Consider the following 19231-nt stretch of genomic DNA (forward strand, 5'->3'; position numbering starts at 1 on the left):
CATGAAAAGGGGCCTAACCCAATGCTTTTGCTCCAAGAAACCCGTTTTGGTTGTTTAGTTGAGAACCCTGGAAAAAGGTTCTACGAGTGTCCAAATTTCTAGGTAAGTTAGTATCTATCTCTGCATCTGGCTTTCTCTTTCTTGACTGTAAAGATGTTGTTTTTATGGAACATTCATAGGATTCTGTTATTGGGTTTTTATTTTATAACTATTTTCTTTAGTGAGTCTTTTTTAGTTTGAAGGATTTTAGTATTTTGCTAATATAAGTGTTGGATTGGTTGTGAGTAGATTTTGCTAATACTATTTGTTGTTGTTTTTCATGATTTTGGTTAAAGATATAATGAGTTTTATTTGGCTCTTGGGTGCTAAACTGGACGCAAGTGTAAATTTTTTCAGTGGCGTGATGATGAAATCTGCGAGCATGGCAAGGTACTGATTCCGGAGTATAGGCAATGAATTTTAACCCTTGAAGCTGACATTGCAGGCTACAGGAAGAGAGAAAAAAGGTTGCTTATCTGCCTGAGGCTATCTCTGGTGATAAGTGGGATGCTACTTTGCTTGATACTTCTTTTGGTTGGCTAAATAGGTGGGGGTAAAATGGGTCATTAGGTGGGTAGGTACTAGTGGAAAAAGCCCATAATTTTGGTGTATGTTGGTAGGTTTTGGCAAATTTTTTTGTGTTGGTATGTGTTGGCCTGAATTTGTGTAGGTATGTGTTGGTATGTATTAGTCGGAAAAGGCTTGAATTTTGGTGTACTTCTCTCTGTAATCTGAGACTTTAGCAATGGAATATCACTTTTTAATTAATCTATGACTCGTATACCAATTTATTGCATTGTTGTGAAGTGTTTGTGCCTTGTGTGCACTCAATATTACTCTGCATATCAAGCTGAAAACCAAATAAACAGAGCCATATCTGAACTCGAAAGCTTACATAGTATATGTGTTCACTGATTACATTTTTTCTATTTTATGAATAAGAGAAATTTTATTAACAACTCAACTAGTTGGATTGCAGAGCCCACTGCTGATAGACCAAAGCAAATCAGCATCTTAGTTCCTACTGTTGACATATAGGACTACCCCAATTATAATATAAGACCCTAATTATAATATAACCAAACATGGTAAATAGTAGGCTATAATTCACTATCTCACCCCAATTATAATATAACCAACTGAAGCTTCTGCCTCAACAGTTTTTAATCCCCCTATTCACTATCTCATCCCATACTAGCATTGGATTCCTAAGCAGACAACATTTCAGCAACTTTGGCATTTCAGCAATTCACTATTTCACATCAGGATGATAGAAATTATCATTCCATTAAGAGATGTTCTGCATAATACACTCAAGTTGAATATTACCTGCATAATCATAGACCTGCATATCTGAACCATATAAGGGTACCTGTACAATGGCCCTAAAAACACAATAGCCCTTTGTGCGTGCCCAATTTTCCTCACTAGACTGGGGCTAATGTTGGGCTTACAATTTATTTATAGTGGGTTTTGAATTTCCTACTATGGGTTGCTCCTTACCGGGTATCTTAATTGCAACTCTTTAGCCCTCAATTTCTCCCCTCGCCCCTTTAAGACCCTCTCTCTCTCTATGGACAATGCTTTCTTTCTCTCTTCCACTCTCTATTTTTAGACTCCGAATCAACAACCACTTACTCTTTACTCGATTCCTCTATTTATAGCTTGAGGTTGGTGGAGTGTTCATGATTACGCTCTGGTCTCACTTGTGTGGATGCGACCCGATTTGATTATTCCTGACAAGGAATATACCACATTGGAAACAATAATAATGGTATTGGAACTGGTTTTAGCCTCCAAAAGGTTGCTTAGCAGCGATATTTCCTAAGGCAATACCGAGCTGCCGAGATTACGGGCAGCTTCGAATAAGTACACCTTGACCAATTCATATTTGATCAGTATGGGCTTACAGAGCATTCACTTAACTGAAAAAGGCTTATCATTAGACTTACTTGAGAATGTTTTGAGAGTGTTTGGGCTAAGGCTCAATGGGCTTGGAGCCATATGCCGTACACCTCTCAATGCCAGTCAAACAAATCTGGCTTCAACTGTACAGTAATTAAGTATTCAACACAACGATTCCGGCTTCTTGTTAGCCCAATAGAGACATGCGTTTAAGCCTTTTAAAAACCAAACCTGTTCTCAACCCAAATTTGAATAATGGAAGCAGAATCATCATAACAATGGGAGAAAGGGTAAATACTAATGAACATAGAAACACAACATCACCTGTAAATACTAATTAACCCTAATGACAGTTTTTGGTGTACCACAATAATTACAAAATATGGGACAAAGTCTACCCAGTACATTCATACAAAAAAAGAACTTGGTCAGCCATTATATAAGTATACCAAAATGCCAATTGTCCTCGCAGTTACATAAACATATGAAGAGTGCTCTCAACATATAGCACACCAAAAAAAAAGGTCTTGCTTCAGCTTGCTATTTTCCAGCAGATCTCATTGCTGTCGTATACCTTGTTGCATTCCCAGTTGCATTCAAGGTCTTAGTGGTGACTGCACTTCTCTTCCTCTGTCTTTTTGGTCTTGGATTGGTTTGGTTATCAGTGGGGGGTGGGGGTGCACTTGTGGTCACATCATCATTACAGCTTGGTTTTGCCTTATGTACCGTTGGCTGAGCATTGGAGCTTGGTTATACACTGTCTACAGCTGGACTGTTTGCATGACCATCCTTGGCTGCCTGCAAGCACAAGCATAATAACAATTAATAATCTGCCAACTGAAAATAAAACAACACAGATATCTAAGTCAAAATATTATATTTACCCTTTTAGTGGTCCTGCTGACTTGGGATGCACTCCCAGGCAGGGAGGAGTTCCCTCCTACTTCTCCCTTGCAACTCCTCCTATTGTGTCCTAATTTCCCATATGACTTGCTTTGTTTTTAGATGCCTAGACGTCTGTTTTTTTGTGACTTCTAGGTTCATCAAGCTCTAGTGCCTCTTCTTCTTAGGCGTGCCAGGAGGTCTCTTCTTGATAGGGAGCTGCACATGTGGTAGTCCACTAGGTCTCCACATATTCTGGCCATTTTTGGGCTCTATAATATGGTCATAGTAATCAATGTAGGCGGTCCTTTTGTAGCAAGTATTGACATTCTTTTCAGCATCTTCCTTATTGAAAAAGATACAGGAAATGGTATGCCAATTATGTCCCATTTCCTACAGCTACACTTCTTTTCTTCCAAGTCCACAGTGAACTCTCCAGCCCATTCTTCACTTCAAACTTGGTACGGCTAGCCCAACATGCTAGCCACTTGTTGCATGCCAACTTCTCCTTGCACAATCTCTTCCTTATCTTAGGACACAACTCAAATTGCACCTTCATAATCATTTTCCTGTTTGCTTGAAATCTAGTCATCAAATATAGCCTAATACACTCAAGCTGCAAGCACATAGAGAGAAATGGAGAATTAATCATTCATGGATCACACAGGTTTATGGAACATAATGCACATTTATGCATACTAAGTGATGACTACTCTGAGTAGATTGCCTACCATGGTGATTATATGTTTGCTCCTGAACTTAACTATCCTGCTGTTGATACTTTCACACATGTTCTTTAGGACTGTGTCACTCTGACCATCACTTTAGAACATGTGCCTAGCCCAGATAGTTGTTGAGTGAGACTGCAGCCATTTGAAGCATCTTTATCCACCTCCTTTAGCTTATTCATTGCCCTCTCATGTTCTTGCTGATAGGTAGCCTTAGCTACTTTCCAAAAAAGGTCTCTAATAAGGACACCAGGATGATTCTTCCTCAAGTTGTTGTATAAATGTTTGCAACAGATCCCGTGCTCGTACTGTGGCCAATTCTCAACAAAGGTGTTCACCAACCCCTACAAAGCACAATCATTTAATTTAGCAAGCAATGAAGCTACCATCAACCACAATTAATTCAGAAAGCAATAAATTAAGAGCACCCATCAACCATAATTAATTCAGCAAGCAATAAAGTTACCATCAGACCTTCTATTGATCAGATATGAACACCCATCTATTGCCATCACCTATGTTAGCAAGTAATAAATTAAGAAACCAGGTCCAAGAGTCCTTGGTTTCAGCCTCAACCACTACATATGTGAATGGGGAGTATTCATCATTGGGATCTCTGCCAACAGCACACATCAGCTGACCATTTGTCTTGGTTTTCAGATGGCATGCATCTAGACCAATGATTAGCCTGCACCCTGCCAAGAAGCCCTTTTTGCAAACATCCAGGCAGATGTAGATTCTTTCAAAATATGGCAGCCTAGTTACCAAGGCATGCTCAGCTACCAAATCACCATTATTATAAGTATGCACCTTCATCAATACTGTGCTCCCAGGACTGCACCTTCTTAACTCATCATAGTATTCCTATAGCTGGTTGAATTGTGCAGTGTGGACCCTATCTATAGCATCTTGAGCTTTCTCTCTAGCCCTACTTGCCTTGCCTGCACTTATGTCAACCACATACTTCTCATGCATAGCATCCTGAATGTCCTTGAGTTTTATGTCAGGCTGTCTCTTAACTCTCTTCACAAACATCTTCCCAATGTATGATGTTGTGCACCTTGGATTTCTATAACTTCTGCTGCATGAGTGTTCCATGTTCAGTGTTTTCAATCTAAAACTCTTCTCCTTCGACATCTTTGCAAGGTGGGCAACAAACTTGCACCATGGCTGGCATCGGGCTCTCACTCTCACCAAGTCATTTTTCACAAATTTTATACCCCACCCATCATGGACTGCATAATCAATTATAGCATCTTTAAATTGTTTAGGTGAGATGAACAATATATCCTTCTCAAACCTAAGGTGCTCAGCTTTGGCTACTGGCCTAAAGATTGTGTGTCTGCTCCTTCTAATAAAATTGTCAACCTCAGCAATAGGGATGTCATCATCACTTGAATCATCACCATGCTCACTACTTAATGATGATTCGTCAAGGCTAAGCAGCTCCTCACTCTCATAGTCAGAATTCATAACACCACCACCCATTTGTCTTGGCTCAACCTCATCATCTTCAGCTTGATTGTCCCAACTATCAGTACTATCTTCACCAATGTTCATTGGTTGCATTTCTGGTTCTTCTTCTAAGTCACTCCCCTCAGCCTCACAACTTTCCTCAACTTGGTCATCAACAACTGGTGCTTTGCCAGCCCTCTTAGCATGAACCTGCTCAACATCTACCTCATGTGGCTTACCATGGTCAACATTAGTACTTTTAGCATCATCATTATCATTATCATTTTCATACTCAGCATACTCATAATAGTGATCACTCTTAAGCTCACTGTCATTACTAACACAATAAACCACATCTTTATTTTATTCATCACCAACAAAAACCTCTAAGGCCTTAGCATCTACACCTTCTGGTTCACTACCAGGTTGTCTAGTAGTTAAGGGCTCACAATCCTCCACTGGTAACTCAAGTGGTTCATGCACTGGATGCTTCATAAAGACATGAATCTCCTCATATCCCTTCACCAAGTCAGTCATGAACACATTAGCATCATCATCAACCACCTGATGGAAATTTGCCTGCTCTGGGTTCACACCAGGCATTTTAAACCATAGCTTATCCACTGCAGTGTACCCAAACTCCTTACAGATACTTTCAATCTCTACTTTTGACCACTTATCTGGGTCACAATTATCCACTATATCATCTGTCCCTCCCACATACACTTGAGGGTCCCACGTGAAATGCCGACCATGGTGGACATGCAAAGTAAAAAATTCATCCATCCTGCATGCAAGTCATGGAAAGAAAACAGATATCTACTTTTTGAAATTTATAATACTTTGTTAGGCTAACAAACTAATAAACAAATAAAAAAAACATACAATACAGACAAAGGGAACACATGGACCCAACCACTTCTCGAAAATCAAGACACAATATAGACAAACACAACCAATACCAGCAAACATATTCAATAGTTTATCACATTCAATATTGTGGCCCCTGATAAACAATAGTAAAACACAATATAGACAATCAATGCAAATACCAACACAAAGATTCCATGCTTTATCAAAGTCAATATAGTGGCCCTTGAAAAACAATAGTGACACACAATATAGACAAACAATGCAAATACCAACAAAAATTTTCCATTGTTTATCACAGTCAATATTGTGGCCCCTGATAAACAAAAGTAAAACAAACAGAGCATACCAAAAGCTATAAGCAAAAGTAACACACAACAGCCAAACAATGCAAATCCCAAAAATATTCCTCTATCACAGTCAACATTATGTCAACTACAAAAGCTATAAAGGGAGAGAGAGAGAGAGAGAGAGAACCTTCGCAATCTGCCTTTCACACATGAGAGAGAGAAATAGAAATATAGGTAGAAGCTACAATCACTCTGAAGCTATCTAGGTAAGAGGTTAGGGATTGTGCTTGCTGATTTGGGGGTTTTTTTGTACAAGTCTATGGTCATGTGATGAGCGACGGGTAAGAGTTTAGGGATTGTGCTTGCTGATTTGGGGTTTTTTTGGTTTAGAATTAATGTCACGTAAGGGCCACGTGACAAACTAAGGGCGGGAAAGCCACGTGTAGCCCAGCAGTGACACGTGGATATTATTTTAATATTTTTTAATTTTGTTGTTTGCCACGTGTGTATTTTTCGTCTCTGATGTAATGGCAAGGACCAAAATAGGAAGCATTTTTCAGGATAGGGACTAAAAACAATAAAAATAAAATCTAGGGGCCAAAGTGGGAATCGCTTGAATATGACCCATCCACTCTTATTAAGAGTGGATAGGTCAAATTGGAATGCAGGATTCAACCAATAAGCAGCAGCATGAATATCTCTATAGAATTGAGTATCCCGACGATCCTTGATAATATTAACATAAGGCTCCCATAATCTCTTCTTGTTCTTGAATTGTTTTTTTTTTATTCCATCAATTGCTCTATACATGCCATCATATACATAACCCATAGTTGGTTTTTCATAAGATTCAACAATGCGCAGTAAACGAATCAATGGTGACACAATATGCACAATTACATGACAATCATTTCAAAATTGATTGTCAAGAATGATTTTCAACATTGCCTTTGCTTTCTTATTTTTTGCATATTTTGATTCAACATGAAATTTGCTAGTCACCAATGCTTGTAAGTCATGCTTATGTTTCTTAAGGCTCCCTAAGGCAACAAAAGTAGTAGCAAACCTAGTTGGCCTTGGACGCAAAATTTCCGTCCAATTTTTTCTAATCCTCAACCAAGCTTGCAAAGCCACATGGTTATAGATGAACACTGTGATCTTGGATGCACGCTTTGCAAGTTTATCTACATGATCCATCTTCCCAATATCCTTTAAAATTAGGTTCAGGCAATGTGTTGCCCAAGGTGCAACTAATGTTCCTATATTTTCCACACAAAATTCTTCCAACAGCTACATAATTTGCAGCATTGTCAGTGACCAAATGTACTATATATGCAGGACCAACCCAATTAATAATTTCATCAAACAAGTTGCTCAAAGTAATAGCATCCTTAACTAAGTCAAAAACATCGACAGAATGTATAAAAATAATTCCTTTAGGACAATAGACAAGGAAATTAATCAATATTCTATGCCTAGTATGAGTTAGGGCTATCCACGAGTTGGTTCGGATTGGTTTTAGGTCTGATCCAAACTTGACCAGATTTGATTAGGTGACCAAGTTTTGGATTTGTATTCAACCGAATTGATATGCCAAAAATGTATTGACCCCTTGTGATGGATTAAGTTGATTAATTAGCCAAGTTATTAATTAATCAAATTAACATGCAAACGCGTGGTAGCACAAACAAATCACCAATAAACTAAATATGTAGCGGAAATTAAATGACATGGTGATTTGTTTACGAATGGAGAAACCTACACGGTAAAAACCTCACCGGGTGAATTTAAGGTCACCACTCCCGATATTCCACTATTATCACAACAAACGGTTACAAGTAAAGGAATCCCAAGTACCTTACCAACCTACAATTGAAGCCTTACCCCAATACCCAATTGGACTTGTTCTGTAGTGACAATTTCTCCTCTTAATGCACGGCTCCCAAGTACGTGACTAACCAATTGCGCGGATCCCAGTACGCGACTTCAATCACCGATTAGAGAAGATTGTTGGCTAGAAAGTACTTCAATGCATCCACACGATGAAGATCAAGAAGATGCTTGGTTACAAAATCCTACGGTGCAAAGACACAACAACTTCTTCATAAGAGATATGAACTAAGGCAAGAACTTTGTCTCAAGTCACAATTTGCATAAACAAGGATTTCTCAATGCTTGTGTAACTTGCCACACTTTGATGGCCCCTTAAAATAATCATTTAATATGTCTAGGGTTAGGAGAAAAGAAGGCCTAAAGACACATCCATGGATTGGAATCAAAACAGAACTCAGAATCTGTTTTTCTTAAACCTCGACAGATAGAGGCATCGAGATGCTGTCGAGCAGCTGTCGAGCCACGGGGCTGGAACAGCTCTTTAAACCTTGACACATGCTAGCTGTCGAGCTTTAATGAACTTGCACTATTCAGCTTGATTCTTGGACAAACTTGATGACTTCAACACTTAATCTTGAAACTCAGTTTCTTGAAGCATTAAACACATCCTAATTCTACCCAATTACAAGTAAAGTGCGTTTTGTCAAAGGATTAGCCAATTACATAAAAGAATGACATATGTTCTAAACAGGTGAAACACATACGTCCTAACAATCTCTCCCTTTGGCAATCTGTGACAAAACCACAACAAACAAATGAACATATGAGAGAAGTCATAAATCACTCAACTCATACTCACTTGTTGAATACAATAAAATCTATCCTAACACAAACTCTTGAAAAACTTTACAAAAAGAGAGTTTATGACAAGTAGACTTTGACAACCTATATTTCTGAAACACTTTAAACAAAACTCATCAAGGCATCTTAGTGTGAAACAGAAATAATAGATTGCATACAAATAGAGAATCATGTGTATAAAGAGAGAAAAGAAACAACACATGTAGAGATAGGTGAAAGAACATACATCATCACATATATAACAAAGATAAGCACAATGTATGTAATAATGGTCACAAGACCTAGGTACAAGAAGAAAATGTATCTAAAGTGGAGAAAAGAAAAAGATACAAATAATCCTTACTACATCCCTCAACACTTAACACTCCCCCTATCAAAAAGTCCCTATACAAGCTCTCCCCCTAAGTATGACTACTCTTATAACCCAAAACTACTCCCCATTTTTATCACGAGTGACAAAGGGTAGAGTGTCAAGTAGACATCTCATCGGTAGAGCTAGCATCTCCATCATCATCATCTGAAGCATCATCGTCATCACCATCATCAGCCTTAGACTCAGAAGCCACAGGAGGTGGTGGAGGAGAACCTTTGGGAGCAAAACCACCCATAGTCGCTTGTCGCCGAGCAATGCGACCAACACGAACATTCACCTGATACAACTCTGTAGAGAGCGTATCCAGGCGAGCATCCATGCGCTGAAGCTGCGCCATGATGTCTCATAATGACACATCGCTCGTAGAAGAGGAGGGAGAGGATGAAGCACGGGTAGATCTAGATGGAGCGGAACGGGAGGAGGGAGCTGCTGAACCTATCTGTCGTGATCTAAACTACGCCTCACTACGTTTTACGGTAGCGGTGTCTATGGCAACCATGACATGAAAAGGGTCGGAGACAGGAAAAGGAATGGAAAAATGGGGTAAAATCCTCGTGATAGCGGAAGGAAAGATGAGCTTATCACGGGTAGCCGTATCCTTATACACATCTATGATAGAAAAGATAAAATGTGAAGGAAAGTCAATGGTGAGATCCTCAAGAAGAGACAACAGAAAACGAGCACGAGGCTCTGTAATAGAGTTGTAGAGAGAGAGGATACAACACAAAAGTCATCACCATGTTTTAGAAACGAGGACCTTTAGCCAAAGGTCGACATCACGTAAACTAGTGCTCACCCCAATCAGAAGGGCGCTCACAAAAAGCAGAAATCATCTCGTCTTTGGACACAGTCCGTAGACGCTCACAACCGGGGTAGTCAGGATGCACAACCCTCGATACCTGGAGCACATCGGATACCAACTCCGGTGTGACAACAATGCGCGTACCTCGAACGCGAGTGTGAAAGAAAGGTACTGAAGAATCAAATCCATGCATGTTGGAGTAGAACTCTTGGATCAGCACGGAAGGACAAGTGACCGGGATGTCACACAGTGACTCCCATTCCCGTTTGTGAAAGACATCGGGAAGGTCGGTGTCGGCGAAGTCTGCTAGAACAACTTGGGGTTCCGAATGAACACCTCGTTTAGAGAAGTTCTCCGAGAAGTCCTGATGAGCTTTCTCATCACGGAACCAAACAGAAAGAGGAGTAGGATCAGAAGATGAGGAGGCCCTAGAACGAAGAAGGTTCTGGGTCAGAATACACTTACGTTTTGGTGCCATAGACACTACTAACGTAAACAGACAGAGAGGGGGGAGAAAGAAACACTCAGAAAAGTCCCAAAAACAATACAAATATAACAAGTATATTGAAAAGAGAACGTATGCATGAGGAATGCATGAATATGGGACATGCAATATAAAAAACATCATGGGCTCAGCCCAATCCAATCCTACCAGCACACAAACATACTGCACACATCTAAATGCATGAGAAGAAAGATAGAATACTAATGTGATGTAATGTATGGAGTTTTTAAGATCAAATCTACAAAACCCATCCCAAAAATTCCAACAAAAAATCATCAATTTTGAAAAACCCCAAAATTTTTCAAAAACCCCAAAACCTAGGTTTCAAAACATGAAATGCAAGAGAATGAGGGAAAAGAAGCTTACCAAGTGAAGAGAAACTTGAAGAAGCTTGAAGAAACCTTGAGAAAAGGATTTGGAGTGAGAGAGAGAGTTTGGAAGATGAAAAGACAAATCTATCGAGAGAAAGATCGAGAGAAAAGAGAAACAGATCGCACAGAACCTTTAAATAGAGGTTCAGTAAATCCCGATAGATACAATTGAGAGGTGTCGAGACATCTGTCGAGGTAGGTGTCAAGAAATACAATGCCGATAGATTCAGTTATTAAGAAGGTGTCGAGGAACAAGACAGGACACGAGAACAGATGCTCGATCGATCCAGAAGGTGCCGAGAAGCTATCGAGAGGACAAGAGGTTTCTCGATCGATCCAGAAGGTGTCGAGAAGCTATCGAGAGGACAGGAGGTTTCTCGATTGATCCAAAAGGTGTCGAGAAGCTATCGAGATTGCGATAAGAAAAAGCTGAGAAGTTTGACGGACAGCCAAGTGTCGAGGAGGTATCAAGCCAACTTTTCAAAATAGTTTTTCGAGAAGGGAAAAACACAAACATGAATGCAATCACGCATGCAACTCAACCAATGATCCAATCAACATATTAGACTCTCAAAATCATCTCTCAACAACAATTTTAAGCACAGGGATCTCAAAATACACACTCACACACTAAACAAGTCTAACCGATTTCATATTTCAAAAATAAGTCAAGACAGTTTAGTGAGCATACATCAACACATGTAAACCTTGTGATGGCCAAATCACATTGTACCTGCACATATATCAAAAATAGCAAAGAATATTGCGTGTTGTGTGTGAAAACATCACAAGATTGCATAAATGTCTCTAAGATATGACGATTTGAGATATGAGAAAATCACTTTAACTCACACACAATCATAACTGTTTGATGGAGACTATCACCTTTGAGGTACATCCTATAACTCCCACATCTCCTAAAAAACACGCTTGCAATCATATTTAAAGCATTTTTGTTCTTTTTTCTTTTATTTTCTTTGCATATATATATATATATATTTATTAACCAAACCATGCATGGGTATATAAAAGAGAAAAGAAATACCCAATTATGTTTAGCTTTTGACAGTGTACTTTTGCTATACCGAAGCATACAGATGTCATTGACATTGCACTTTTGCTATGTCGAAGCATACAGATGTCATATCATAATTGACAGGTAACAGTGGTGAGATGATTATTTATGCCTTCCTCTTAGGATTTTCTAATCCTACCCGTCAAAAAGAGTGATACGAGTGTTAAGTACAAGAGATCACTTAACCTTACTCATCACAAACTAATAGCTACAAAGTTTACTCGCTTAGTTATGCATAGAGATGCTCATCTAAGCTACAAGTGATACAAAGTTTAGAAAACTCTGTTTCAATAGCCATTTTAAGGTTCACAAGAACCAATGTACACATACACACACTGTTTTTGTATTTTTCTGATTTTTCAATATTTATTTTTATTTTTATATGAAAAGCAAAATAAATAAAAAACTGAAAGTAAGCAAACAAAAACATGTTAATCAAAGCAAAACAATGCATAAAACTAGACTGACTCAAAAACAGTAAAGCAAAACACACAAATAATGCAAAAACAAAAACAAGAAGGGGAGAGGGAGAAAAATGAATAAATCACTTGGAACCCTTTTCCTTCCACACCTTGGAAGAACCTTTCCTTTTTGCAAACCCTTGAACTGGTGAAGAGGGGGAAGGATTGAAACCATTCAAGTTTGAAAGAAACATGAGGGCTTTAAGAAGATCTCCAAGAGAAGCAAGAGAGATTTGAAGCTGATTCTGGTTCCCAGATGCTATCATGCCATTGCTCTGTTGAATGGCTAATCACTTATAGCAATTTGGTCGAGTATGACCAGCAATACCACAATGATGACAGAGATACTGCTTCTTCTGTTTAGGCTTTTGAGAGTTAGCCTTCTTAGCCTTGGGTTTTTAGTTTCCTTCTTCTCAAGTTTAGGTGTGGTGCTCCTAAGATGAATTTACCCTTGTCTAGGTTCTCACTTGCTAAGTCAGTTTTAACATCATTGTTCTCAATTTTAATGTTATTAGCAGGAGGAACAAAAACAGGAGTACTAGCAAAAGCAACATTAGAGGAAGAGAATTCATACCCCAAATCGGTTCAATTAGAAGCAGATTTCTGAATGCTAAGCATCTCATCCAGCTTTGCACTTGATGTCCTCTCCAATTGAGCTCTAACTTGAAATAGTTCTGTTTCAAGCTTCTTAGTCTTCTCAGCCAAGAAATTGTTCTCGAATCTCAGTGCCCCAATAGTCTGATTAGCTTCATCAAACTTAGTGGAAAGCTCTTCACGGTCAAGTTCCACATCACTGAGCTTCTTGGTGGCTAGTCTATAGAGTTTCTCATGCTTCTCAGAAAGCTTATACAGTTTCTCATCGGCTATATGGATACATCTTGATCATCCATCTTTTCAAACTTGGATTCCACCAATTCCTCTTCTTCATCCACATCTTCAACAATCCCTTTAGTAGGATTGGCAGTGGCAGTGAAGGCATTCAAAATTTCGTTATCCTCATTGTCAGAATCATCCTCAGGCTCAGTGTCGCTCAAAGTAGCAGCTAGTGCCTTGCTCTTCCTAATGCTCTTGAGATATGTAGGATACTCTTGTTTCATGTGGCTGAAGCCTTGACACCCGAAACACTTAGGTCCTGCTGGAATAGTGTACTGACTGCCATCCCTAGCATCCTTCTTCCCTTTATCTTGGCTCTTGAACCGAGAAAAGCTAGATTGCCTACGGTCCTTGTCGAAGCCTTTTCCATTGGCATTTTTCATGAATTTCTTGAATTGTCTGGTGATGTAGGACTTTATCTTAGAGTCTTCAACGTCTGATGACTCATCTGTTTCATTGCTCTTGGCCTTCAGTGCCATGCTCTTGCCTTTGCCCGACTTGCCGATTCTTGTCAACAATAGCTCATAGGTTTGTAGATTGCCAACCAGCTCAGTCAAAGGAATCTTGTCAATATTCTTTGATTCCTCTATTGTTGTGATCTTGGCATGGAATCTCTCGGGCAGAGATCTGAGCACTTTTCTCATAATCTTGGGTTCAGGAATGATTTTTCCAAGATTGAAAGCTGAGTTCACTATGTCCTTGAGCTTGGCATAGAACTCATCAAATGACTCATCCTCCTTCATCTTAATTTTTTCGAAGCTTGTAGTGAGCCTCTGTAACTTCGAATCTTTGACAGCCTTTGTTCTCTCATAGGTTGTCTAGAGGATGGTCCATGCTTCCTTAGCATTTTCAGTGGAGGATATAGTCTTGAACTCCTCATTAGTGACTGCATTGAATAAGGCATTCAATGCCCTGCTGTTGAAGTTCGCCGCCTTGATCTTAGTTTCATCCCAATCGGCTGACGCTTCTTTAGGCTTGGTCCAGCCTATCTCCACAGCTTGCCACACCTTCTCATCTAGAGACTGCAAGAAATCTCTCATGCGTACTTTCTAGTATGCATAGTTAGTATTATCAAACAATGGAGGTATAATAAGAGACTGGCCTCTATCCATGACAAACAGGGGTCAATGGATCACACACAAAGATTAAACCCTAATCAGAGTGTGCCTGCTTTGATACCACTTGATAGGCCAAAAACGTATTGACCCCTTATGATGGATTAAGTTGATTAATTAGCCAAGTTATTAATTAATCAAATTAACATGCAAATGCGTGGTAGCACAAACAAATCACCAATAAACTAAATATGCAGCGGAAATTAAATGACATGGTGATTTGTTTATGAATGGGGAAAACCTACACGGCAAAAACCCCACCGGGTAAATTTAAGGTCACCACTCCCGAAATTCCACTATTATCACAACAAGCGGTTACAAGTAAAGGAATCCCAAGTACCTTACCAACCTACAGTTGAACCCTTACCCAATACCCAATTAGACTTGTTCTGTAGTGACAATTTCTCCTTTCAATGCATGGCTCCTAAGTACGTGATTAACTAATTGTACGGATCCCTGTACGCGACTTCAATCACCAACTAGAGAAGATTGTTGGCTGCAAAGTTCCTCAATTCATCCACATGATGAAGATCAAGAAGATACTTGGTTACAAAACCCTACGGTGCAAAGATACAACAACTTCTTCACAAGAGATATGAACTAGGGCAAGAACTTTGTCTCAAGTCACAATTTGCATGAACAAGGATTTCTCAATGCTTGTGCAACTTGCCACACTTTGGCGGCCCCTTAAAATAATCCTTTTATATGTCTAGGGTTAGGAGAAAATAAGGCTCAAAGACATATCCACGGATTGGAATCAAAACAAAACTCAGAATCTGTTTTTCTTAAACCTCGATAAATAGAGGTATCGAGATGCTGTCGAGCCACAAGGCTGGAACAGCTCTTTAAACCTCGACACATTCTAGCTGTCAAGCTTTAATGAACTTGCACTATTCAGCTTGATTCTTGGACAGACTTGATGACTTCAATACTTAATCTTGAAACTCAGTTTCTTGAAGCATTAAACACATCCTAATTCTACTCAATTATAAGTAAAATGCGTTTTGTCAAAGGATTAGCCAATTACATAAAAGAATGACATATGTTCTAAATAGGTGAAACACATATGTCCTAACACGAATATTCGGGTTGGACCCGATATTTCGGGTCATCGATTGGGCGGGTCGGAGTTGTTGGTTAGTCGGTTAAGGTTTCAAATAATAAATCTTTAGGTTTATTTTATTTTAACAGCTGATTTCCATAACAAATAAAATCAATGAGACATACAAAAAGAGAGATGAGAAACCGATATTATTTAACCAAAGAAAATTTGGAGTGAGAACTGAGTTGGTGAGGAGAAGACAACACCAGATTGAGGAGGAGATAATGGTGACAACTAGGCTTTGGAGGGGGAACTGAGTGGGGAGGAAAATCAAGAATAACCCAAGTTGATTTCTTCAACCTTCAACCCATATTGATCGTAAGTAGGGAGGGGCGATGGCTAAGGTTTGTAGTGAGTAGTGAGCTGCTATGGTTTGGAGTAGAGAGAGGCAAAGAGAGAACTAAGGGTTTGAGTGTTTTAGTCTTTGAGAAAGTGAGATTGAACTAAAGAGTAAGCTGAAGAGGTTAAAGAGATAGAGAGTTCTTGTGACCGTGGGATTATATTGTGGCAGTGGGATTTGGAATTGTGATATCATGTCAGATCAAAAGAGTGTTTTGTAACTATAATGGTGACCATGGGATTTATTTCTTGATTTTAATTTTAAGTTTTAAAGGCTGATTTGAAATTTGGGTAATTATGCCATTCTGATATGATATTATGACTAGAGGCTAGAGTTGCCATGTTAAAGAAAAAGTAGTCTAAACTCTAAAGCACTAAAACATAATTTGTGACCGTGGATCTTGAATATAGCTTTTGATTTAAACAGTTGATTTGGGAAGTGGGAACTTGTGTCAAAATATTCTGACTACTTTCCAGTTACTGAAAAGTTGGGGCAGGACATGGTTGGCTAGCCAGACATTATTGTTTTAGTAATTCGGTCGGGTCGGTTAATTCGGATGAAATATTCTATAATCTGAAACCCGAACCAAATATTTGATTATTTTTAAGCTAGACCCGTGACCGACCATTGTCTACATTCGAAGTCGCCCATGGGCCTTTGGGTCAGACGGATACAGTCGGGCGAATCGGTTGTCCCGGATCCTTGGACAGCCCTAGTATCAATCTACCCATCAATCATTATTGTACAACTAGTGTCAGCCCAACATGAGCGGTGAGAATCAACAATCAATTGGACTTCTCTTTTTGCTTCTCTCAACAAAGGCACTCGATTGCATGATAATTTGGGCCTCTATATTTGGACCATAGGAAGCTACAACATTCAACATAGGTTGATAAAGAATTCATAGCATTAATTAGCATGCAAGCATCATACATCCATCTTGCTACAGCCATATCAACCCTCCTTTTCTTTTCTTTGCTAGCAAGCACACTTTTAATAAAAGGTTGAGCTCCCAGTGTTATTCTAGGAGCGAAATAATTACCAATGTCACCAACCTTTTTCTTGCCAAGATTGGATCTAGATGGAGAACTACTAGGACCACTTCTATTTCCCCTACCTAACCCCCTACCTCTAGGAGTAACTTCTTAGACATCTTCAAATTCCGGTGAGTCCTCTAATGGCGAATAATTAGATGCTTCTTGATCCATTTTTGTTTGTTCTTTAGACTTAGAAATTTCCTTCAAATTTTCCACCATTTGAAACCTAACATCATAAGGTACACTTGTACATTCAGCCACATCGCCTTTAATTCTAGCTAGATGTCTTTTCATCCTATTGATGCCCCCTCCTTTATAAACTTTTCCACATGTATGCATCTATAACTACTTTATCCGTCTTTCAACTCTTAAGTTACATGATCCCATGCGGGATCTCATTTCACTCTCACAGATGAAGAATTAGCATCAGATTCGGTTGCAGAAGCATGTTCATTAGATGGTACAGAGGCGGACTCCATTTCACTCAACAATTTTAGATTGGCAGCAACCAATTTATCAAAAAATAAATACATCAACACAACATACACAAATAATACTTTGTAAACTACTAAACTAGATTTCACAAACAATAATGCTCTGTAAATCAAATCCACAACATACACAAAATCAAAAATAAACTGAAATGCTATGCTAAACTAATGACTGAAAGAATAATTAAGTTAACGATAGAAGTTACCAGTGAAGTCATTGAACTGATTGGAAATTTGAAGGCAAAGAACATGAACGGAGAACCTGATATGAAGCTGAAAGAAATGAAAAAAAAAAAAAAAAAAACAGAAGCAGAGAAAATTATCAAATGAAAGAAAGAGAATCAACAATCAAAAGTAAAGGAAAAAGGGAAATAATCAAAATACTTGATGAAGCAGAGCACAGAGCACCGAGGGTGAGACCGAGAACAAAGAAAAAAAAAACCCAGATTTCAGAATCAATCAAGTAATCAAAAATCAAAAGTAAAGGAAAAAGGAAAATAAGTTCAATACCTGATGAAGCCACTGAAGCAGAGAGGGCGAGACCTAGAATGAGACCAAGCAAAGGGAAAAAAAAAAAACCAGAAGCAGATCGTGAGGATGAGAAGCATATCAGAGGCCTTCACCATGAGCAGAAGGAAAATTTTTTTTGGGAGATTCAGAGAGAGGCGTGGCCGCGTGAGCTTGAGTGAGGTGCAACTCTTACCGTGAGAGTGAGACAAAGGTGTGAGAGTGAGATAGAGGGACGTGAGAGTTTGAGATGAGTGAGTTAGGTGTTTAGGTTCCCTTTGTACAAAACGATATAGTTTAGGCTTGGAAAAAGTCATCTTCAAATGTTCATTGAACCAAAGAACTAAAAGAATAGGTATCTTTGCCTATCAAGTGGAAGCTCAACCCCATCGAATTTCCTTTGACACCAAATCATCTATGAGAGACAATACTACATTCCAAACCTTTTGCTATTCGATCGCCCAAAAACCCATATCAAACAAAGAAGCAACTCAAACTTAAGTTGCCATGCCGCCACCATCTCAAAGTCCAACCTTCAATAGATGTCAACCAAGCCCCAAAACACTACTTGAAATAAACAAATCCAATGACCCATTTCAATTGAGAGGGAGAGAGAGAGAGAGAGAGAGAGAGAGAGAGAGTATACCATCGGGCCAGTAGAGGAACTGAAACAACCTCAACACCGGTCCTCACTGCCATTCCTCATTGTCGAGCACTACAGTCAGTGATCTTCAGGCCTCACCCTTTCTCTCTTGACCAAAACATGAAGCTTTGGATTGTGGGTCGTAACTTGTTACAAAGATGGGTTTTCAATATAAGATTTAGGGATTTTGATCATGTTGAGTAATATTTAAAAAAAAAAATTAATTATATATGATGTGGCAGTAAGTTGACATGGCAAAAAATAATATTTTATTTGGGCTATTAGCCACATCAACATTTTTTATCCAACACTTAATGGCATGGATCAAATTTATACGACATTAAAAAGGTTAGGGACCAAAGTGACACAATTTAAATGTTAAGGACCAAATTGAAATATGATGTAAAGGATAGGGACCAACGTTGTAATTTACCTTATATTGTAAGATATTGCTGAATACTGCAAATTTTATTACATAATCTTTACAAATTGATACATCAATGAATGTGATTTTTTTTTTTGTCCAATCAATTAATGTGTCGCATTGAATAGTTAAATAAAAATTATTCATATCTAGATAGTTCCAACGTACCAGATAGTTAAATAAAAATTCTATTTTTTTTTTACTTATTTTACTTGAAGGTGTAATCAACTTGCAATTTATTTAAAAGCA

General features: G+C 38.7%; 1 protein-coding gene across 7 annotated transcripts; it reads right to left on the minus strand.

Annotated features, from left to right (window-relative positions):
• Window positions 1-2245: 2245 nt before the first annotated feature.
• Window positions 2246-18694, minus strand: LOC142641051 (uncharacterized). 7 transcript variants are annotated; one of them, XR_012845304.1, is made up of 5 exons: window positions 17919-18694; window positions 17615-17670; window positions 3558-3898; window positions 2829-3442; window positions 2246-2742 (listed from the first exon to the last, which is right to left on the minus strand). XR_012845304.1 is itself a non-coding variant. In XM_075815414.1 (5 exons), exons 1-3 carry the CDS (start codon window positions 18612-18614, stop codon window positions 3623-3625), a joined length of 396 nt encoding a protein of 131 aa, XP_075671529.1. In that variant the 5' UTR covers window positions 18615-18690; the 3' UTR covers window positions 2246-2742; window positions 2829-3442; window positions 3558-3622. The 7 variants fall into 7 exon arrangements, 4 of the variants coding, with proteins under 4 accessions (XP_075671529.1, XP_075671526.1, XP_075671528.1 ...); XR_012845305.1 differs by having other exon boundaries at window positions 17615-17681; XM_075815414.1 differs by having other exon boundaries at window positions 17615-17681; window positions 18562-18690.
• Window positions 18695-19231: the final 537 nt, after the last annotated feature.

The sequence above is a fragment of the Castanea sativa genome, chromosome 6 (genome assembly GCF_040712315.1).
Source record: "Castanea sativa cultivar Marrone di Chiusa Pesio chromosome 6, ASM4071231v1".
Taxonomy (NCBI): Eukaryota; Viridiplantae; Streptophyta; class Magnoliopsida; order Fagales; family Fagaceae; genus Castanea; species Castanea sativa.

Excerpts from the sequence above, each read along its gene's own strand:
- LOC142641051 (XM_075815411.1), bottom strand. The coding sequence starts at position 14,066 with ATGAAGGAGGATGAGTCATTTGATGAGTTCTATGCCAAGCTCAAGGAC.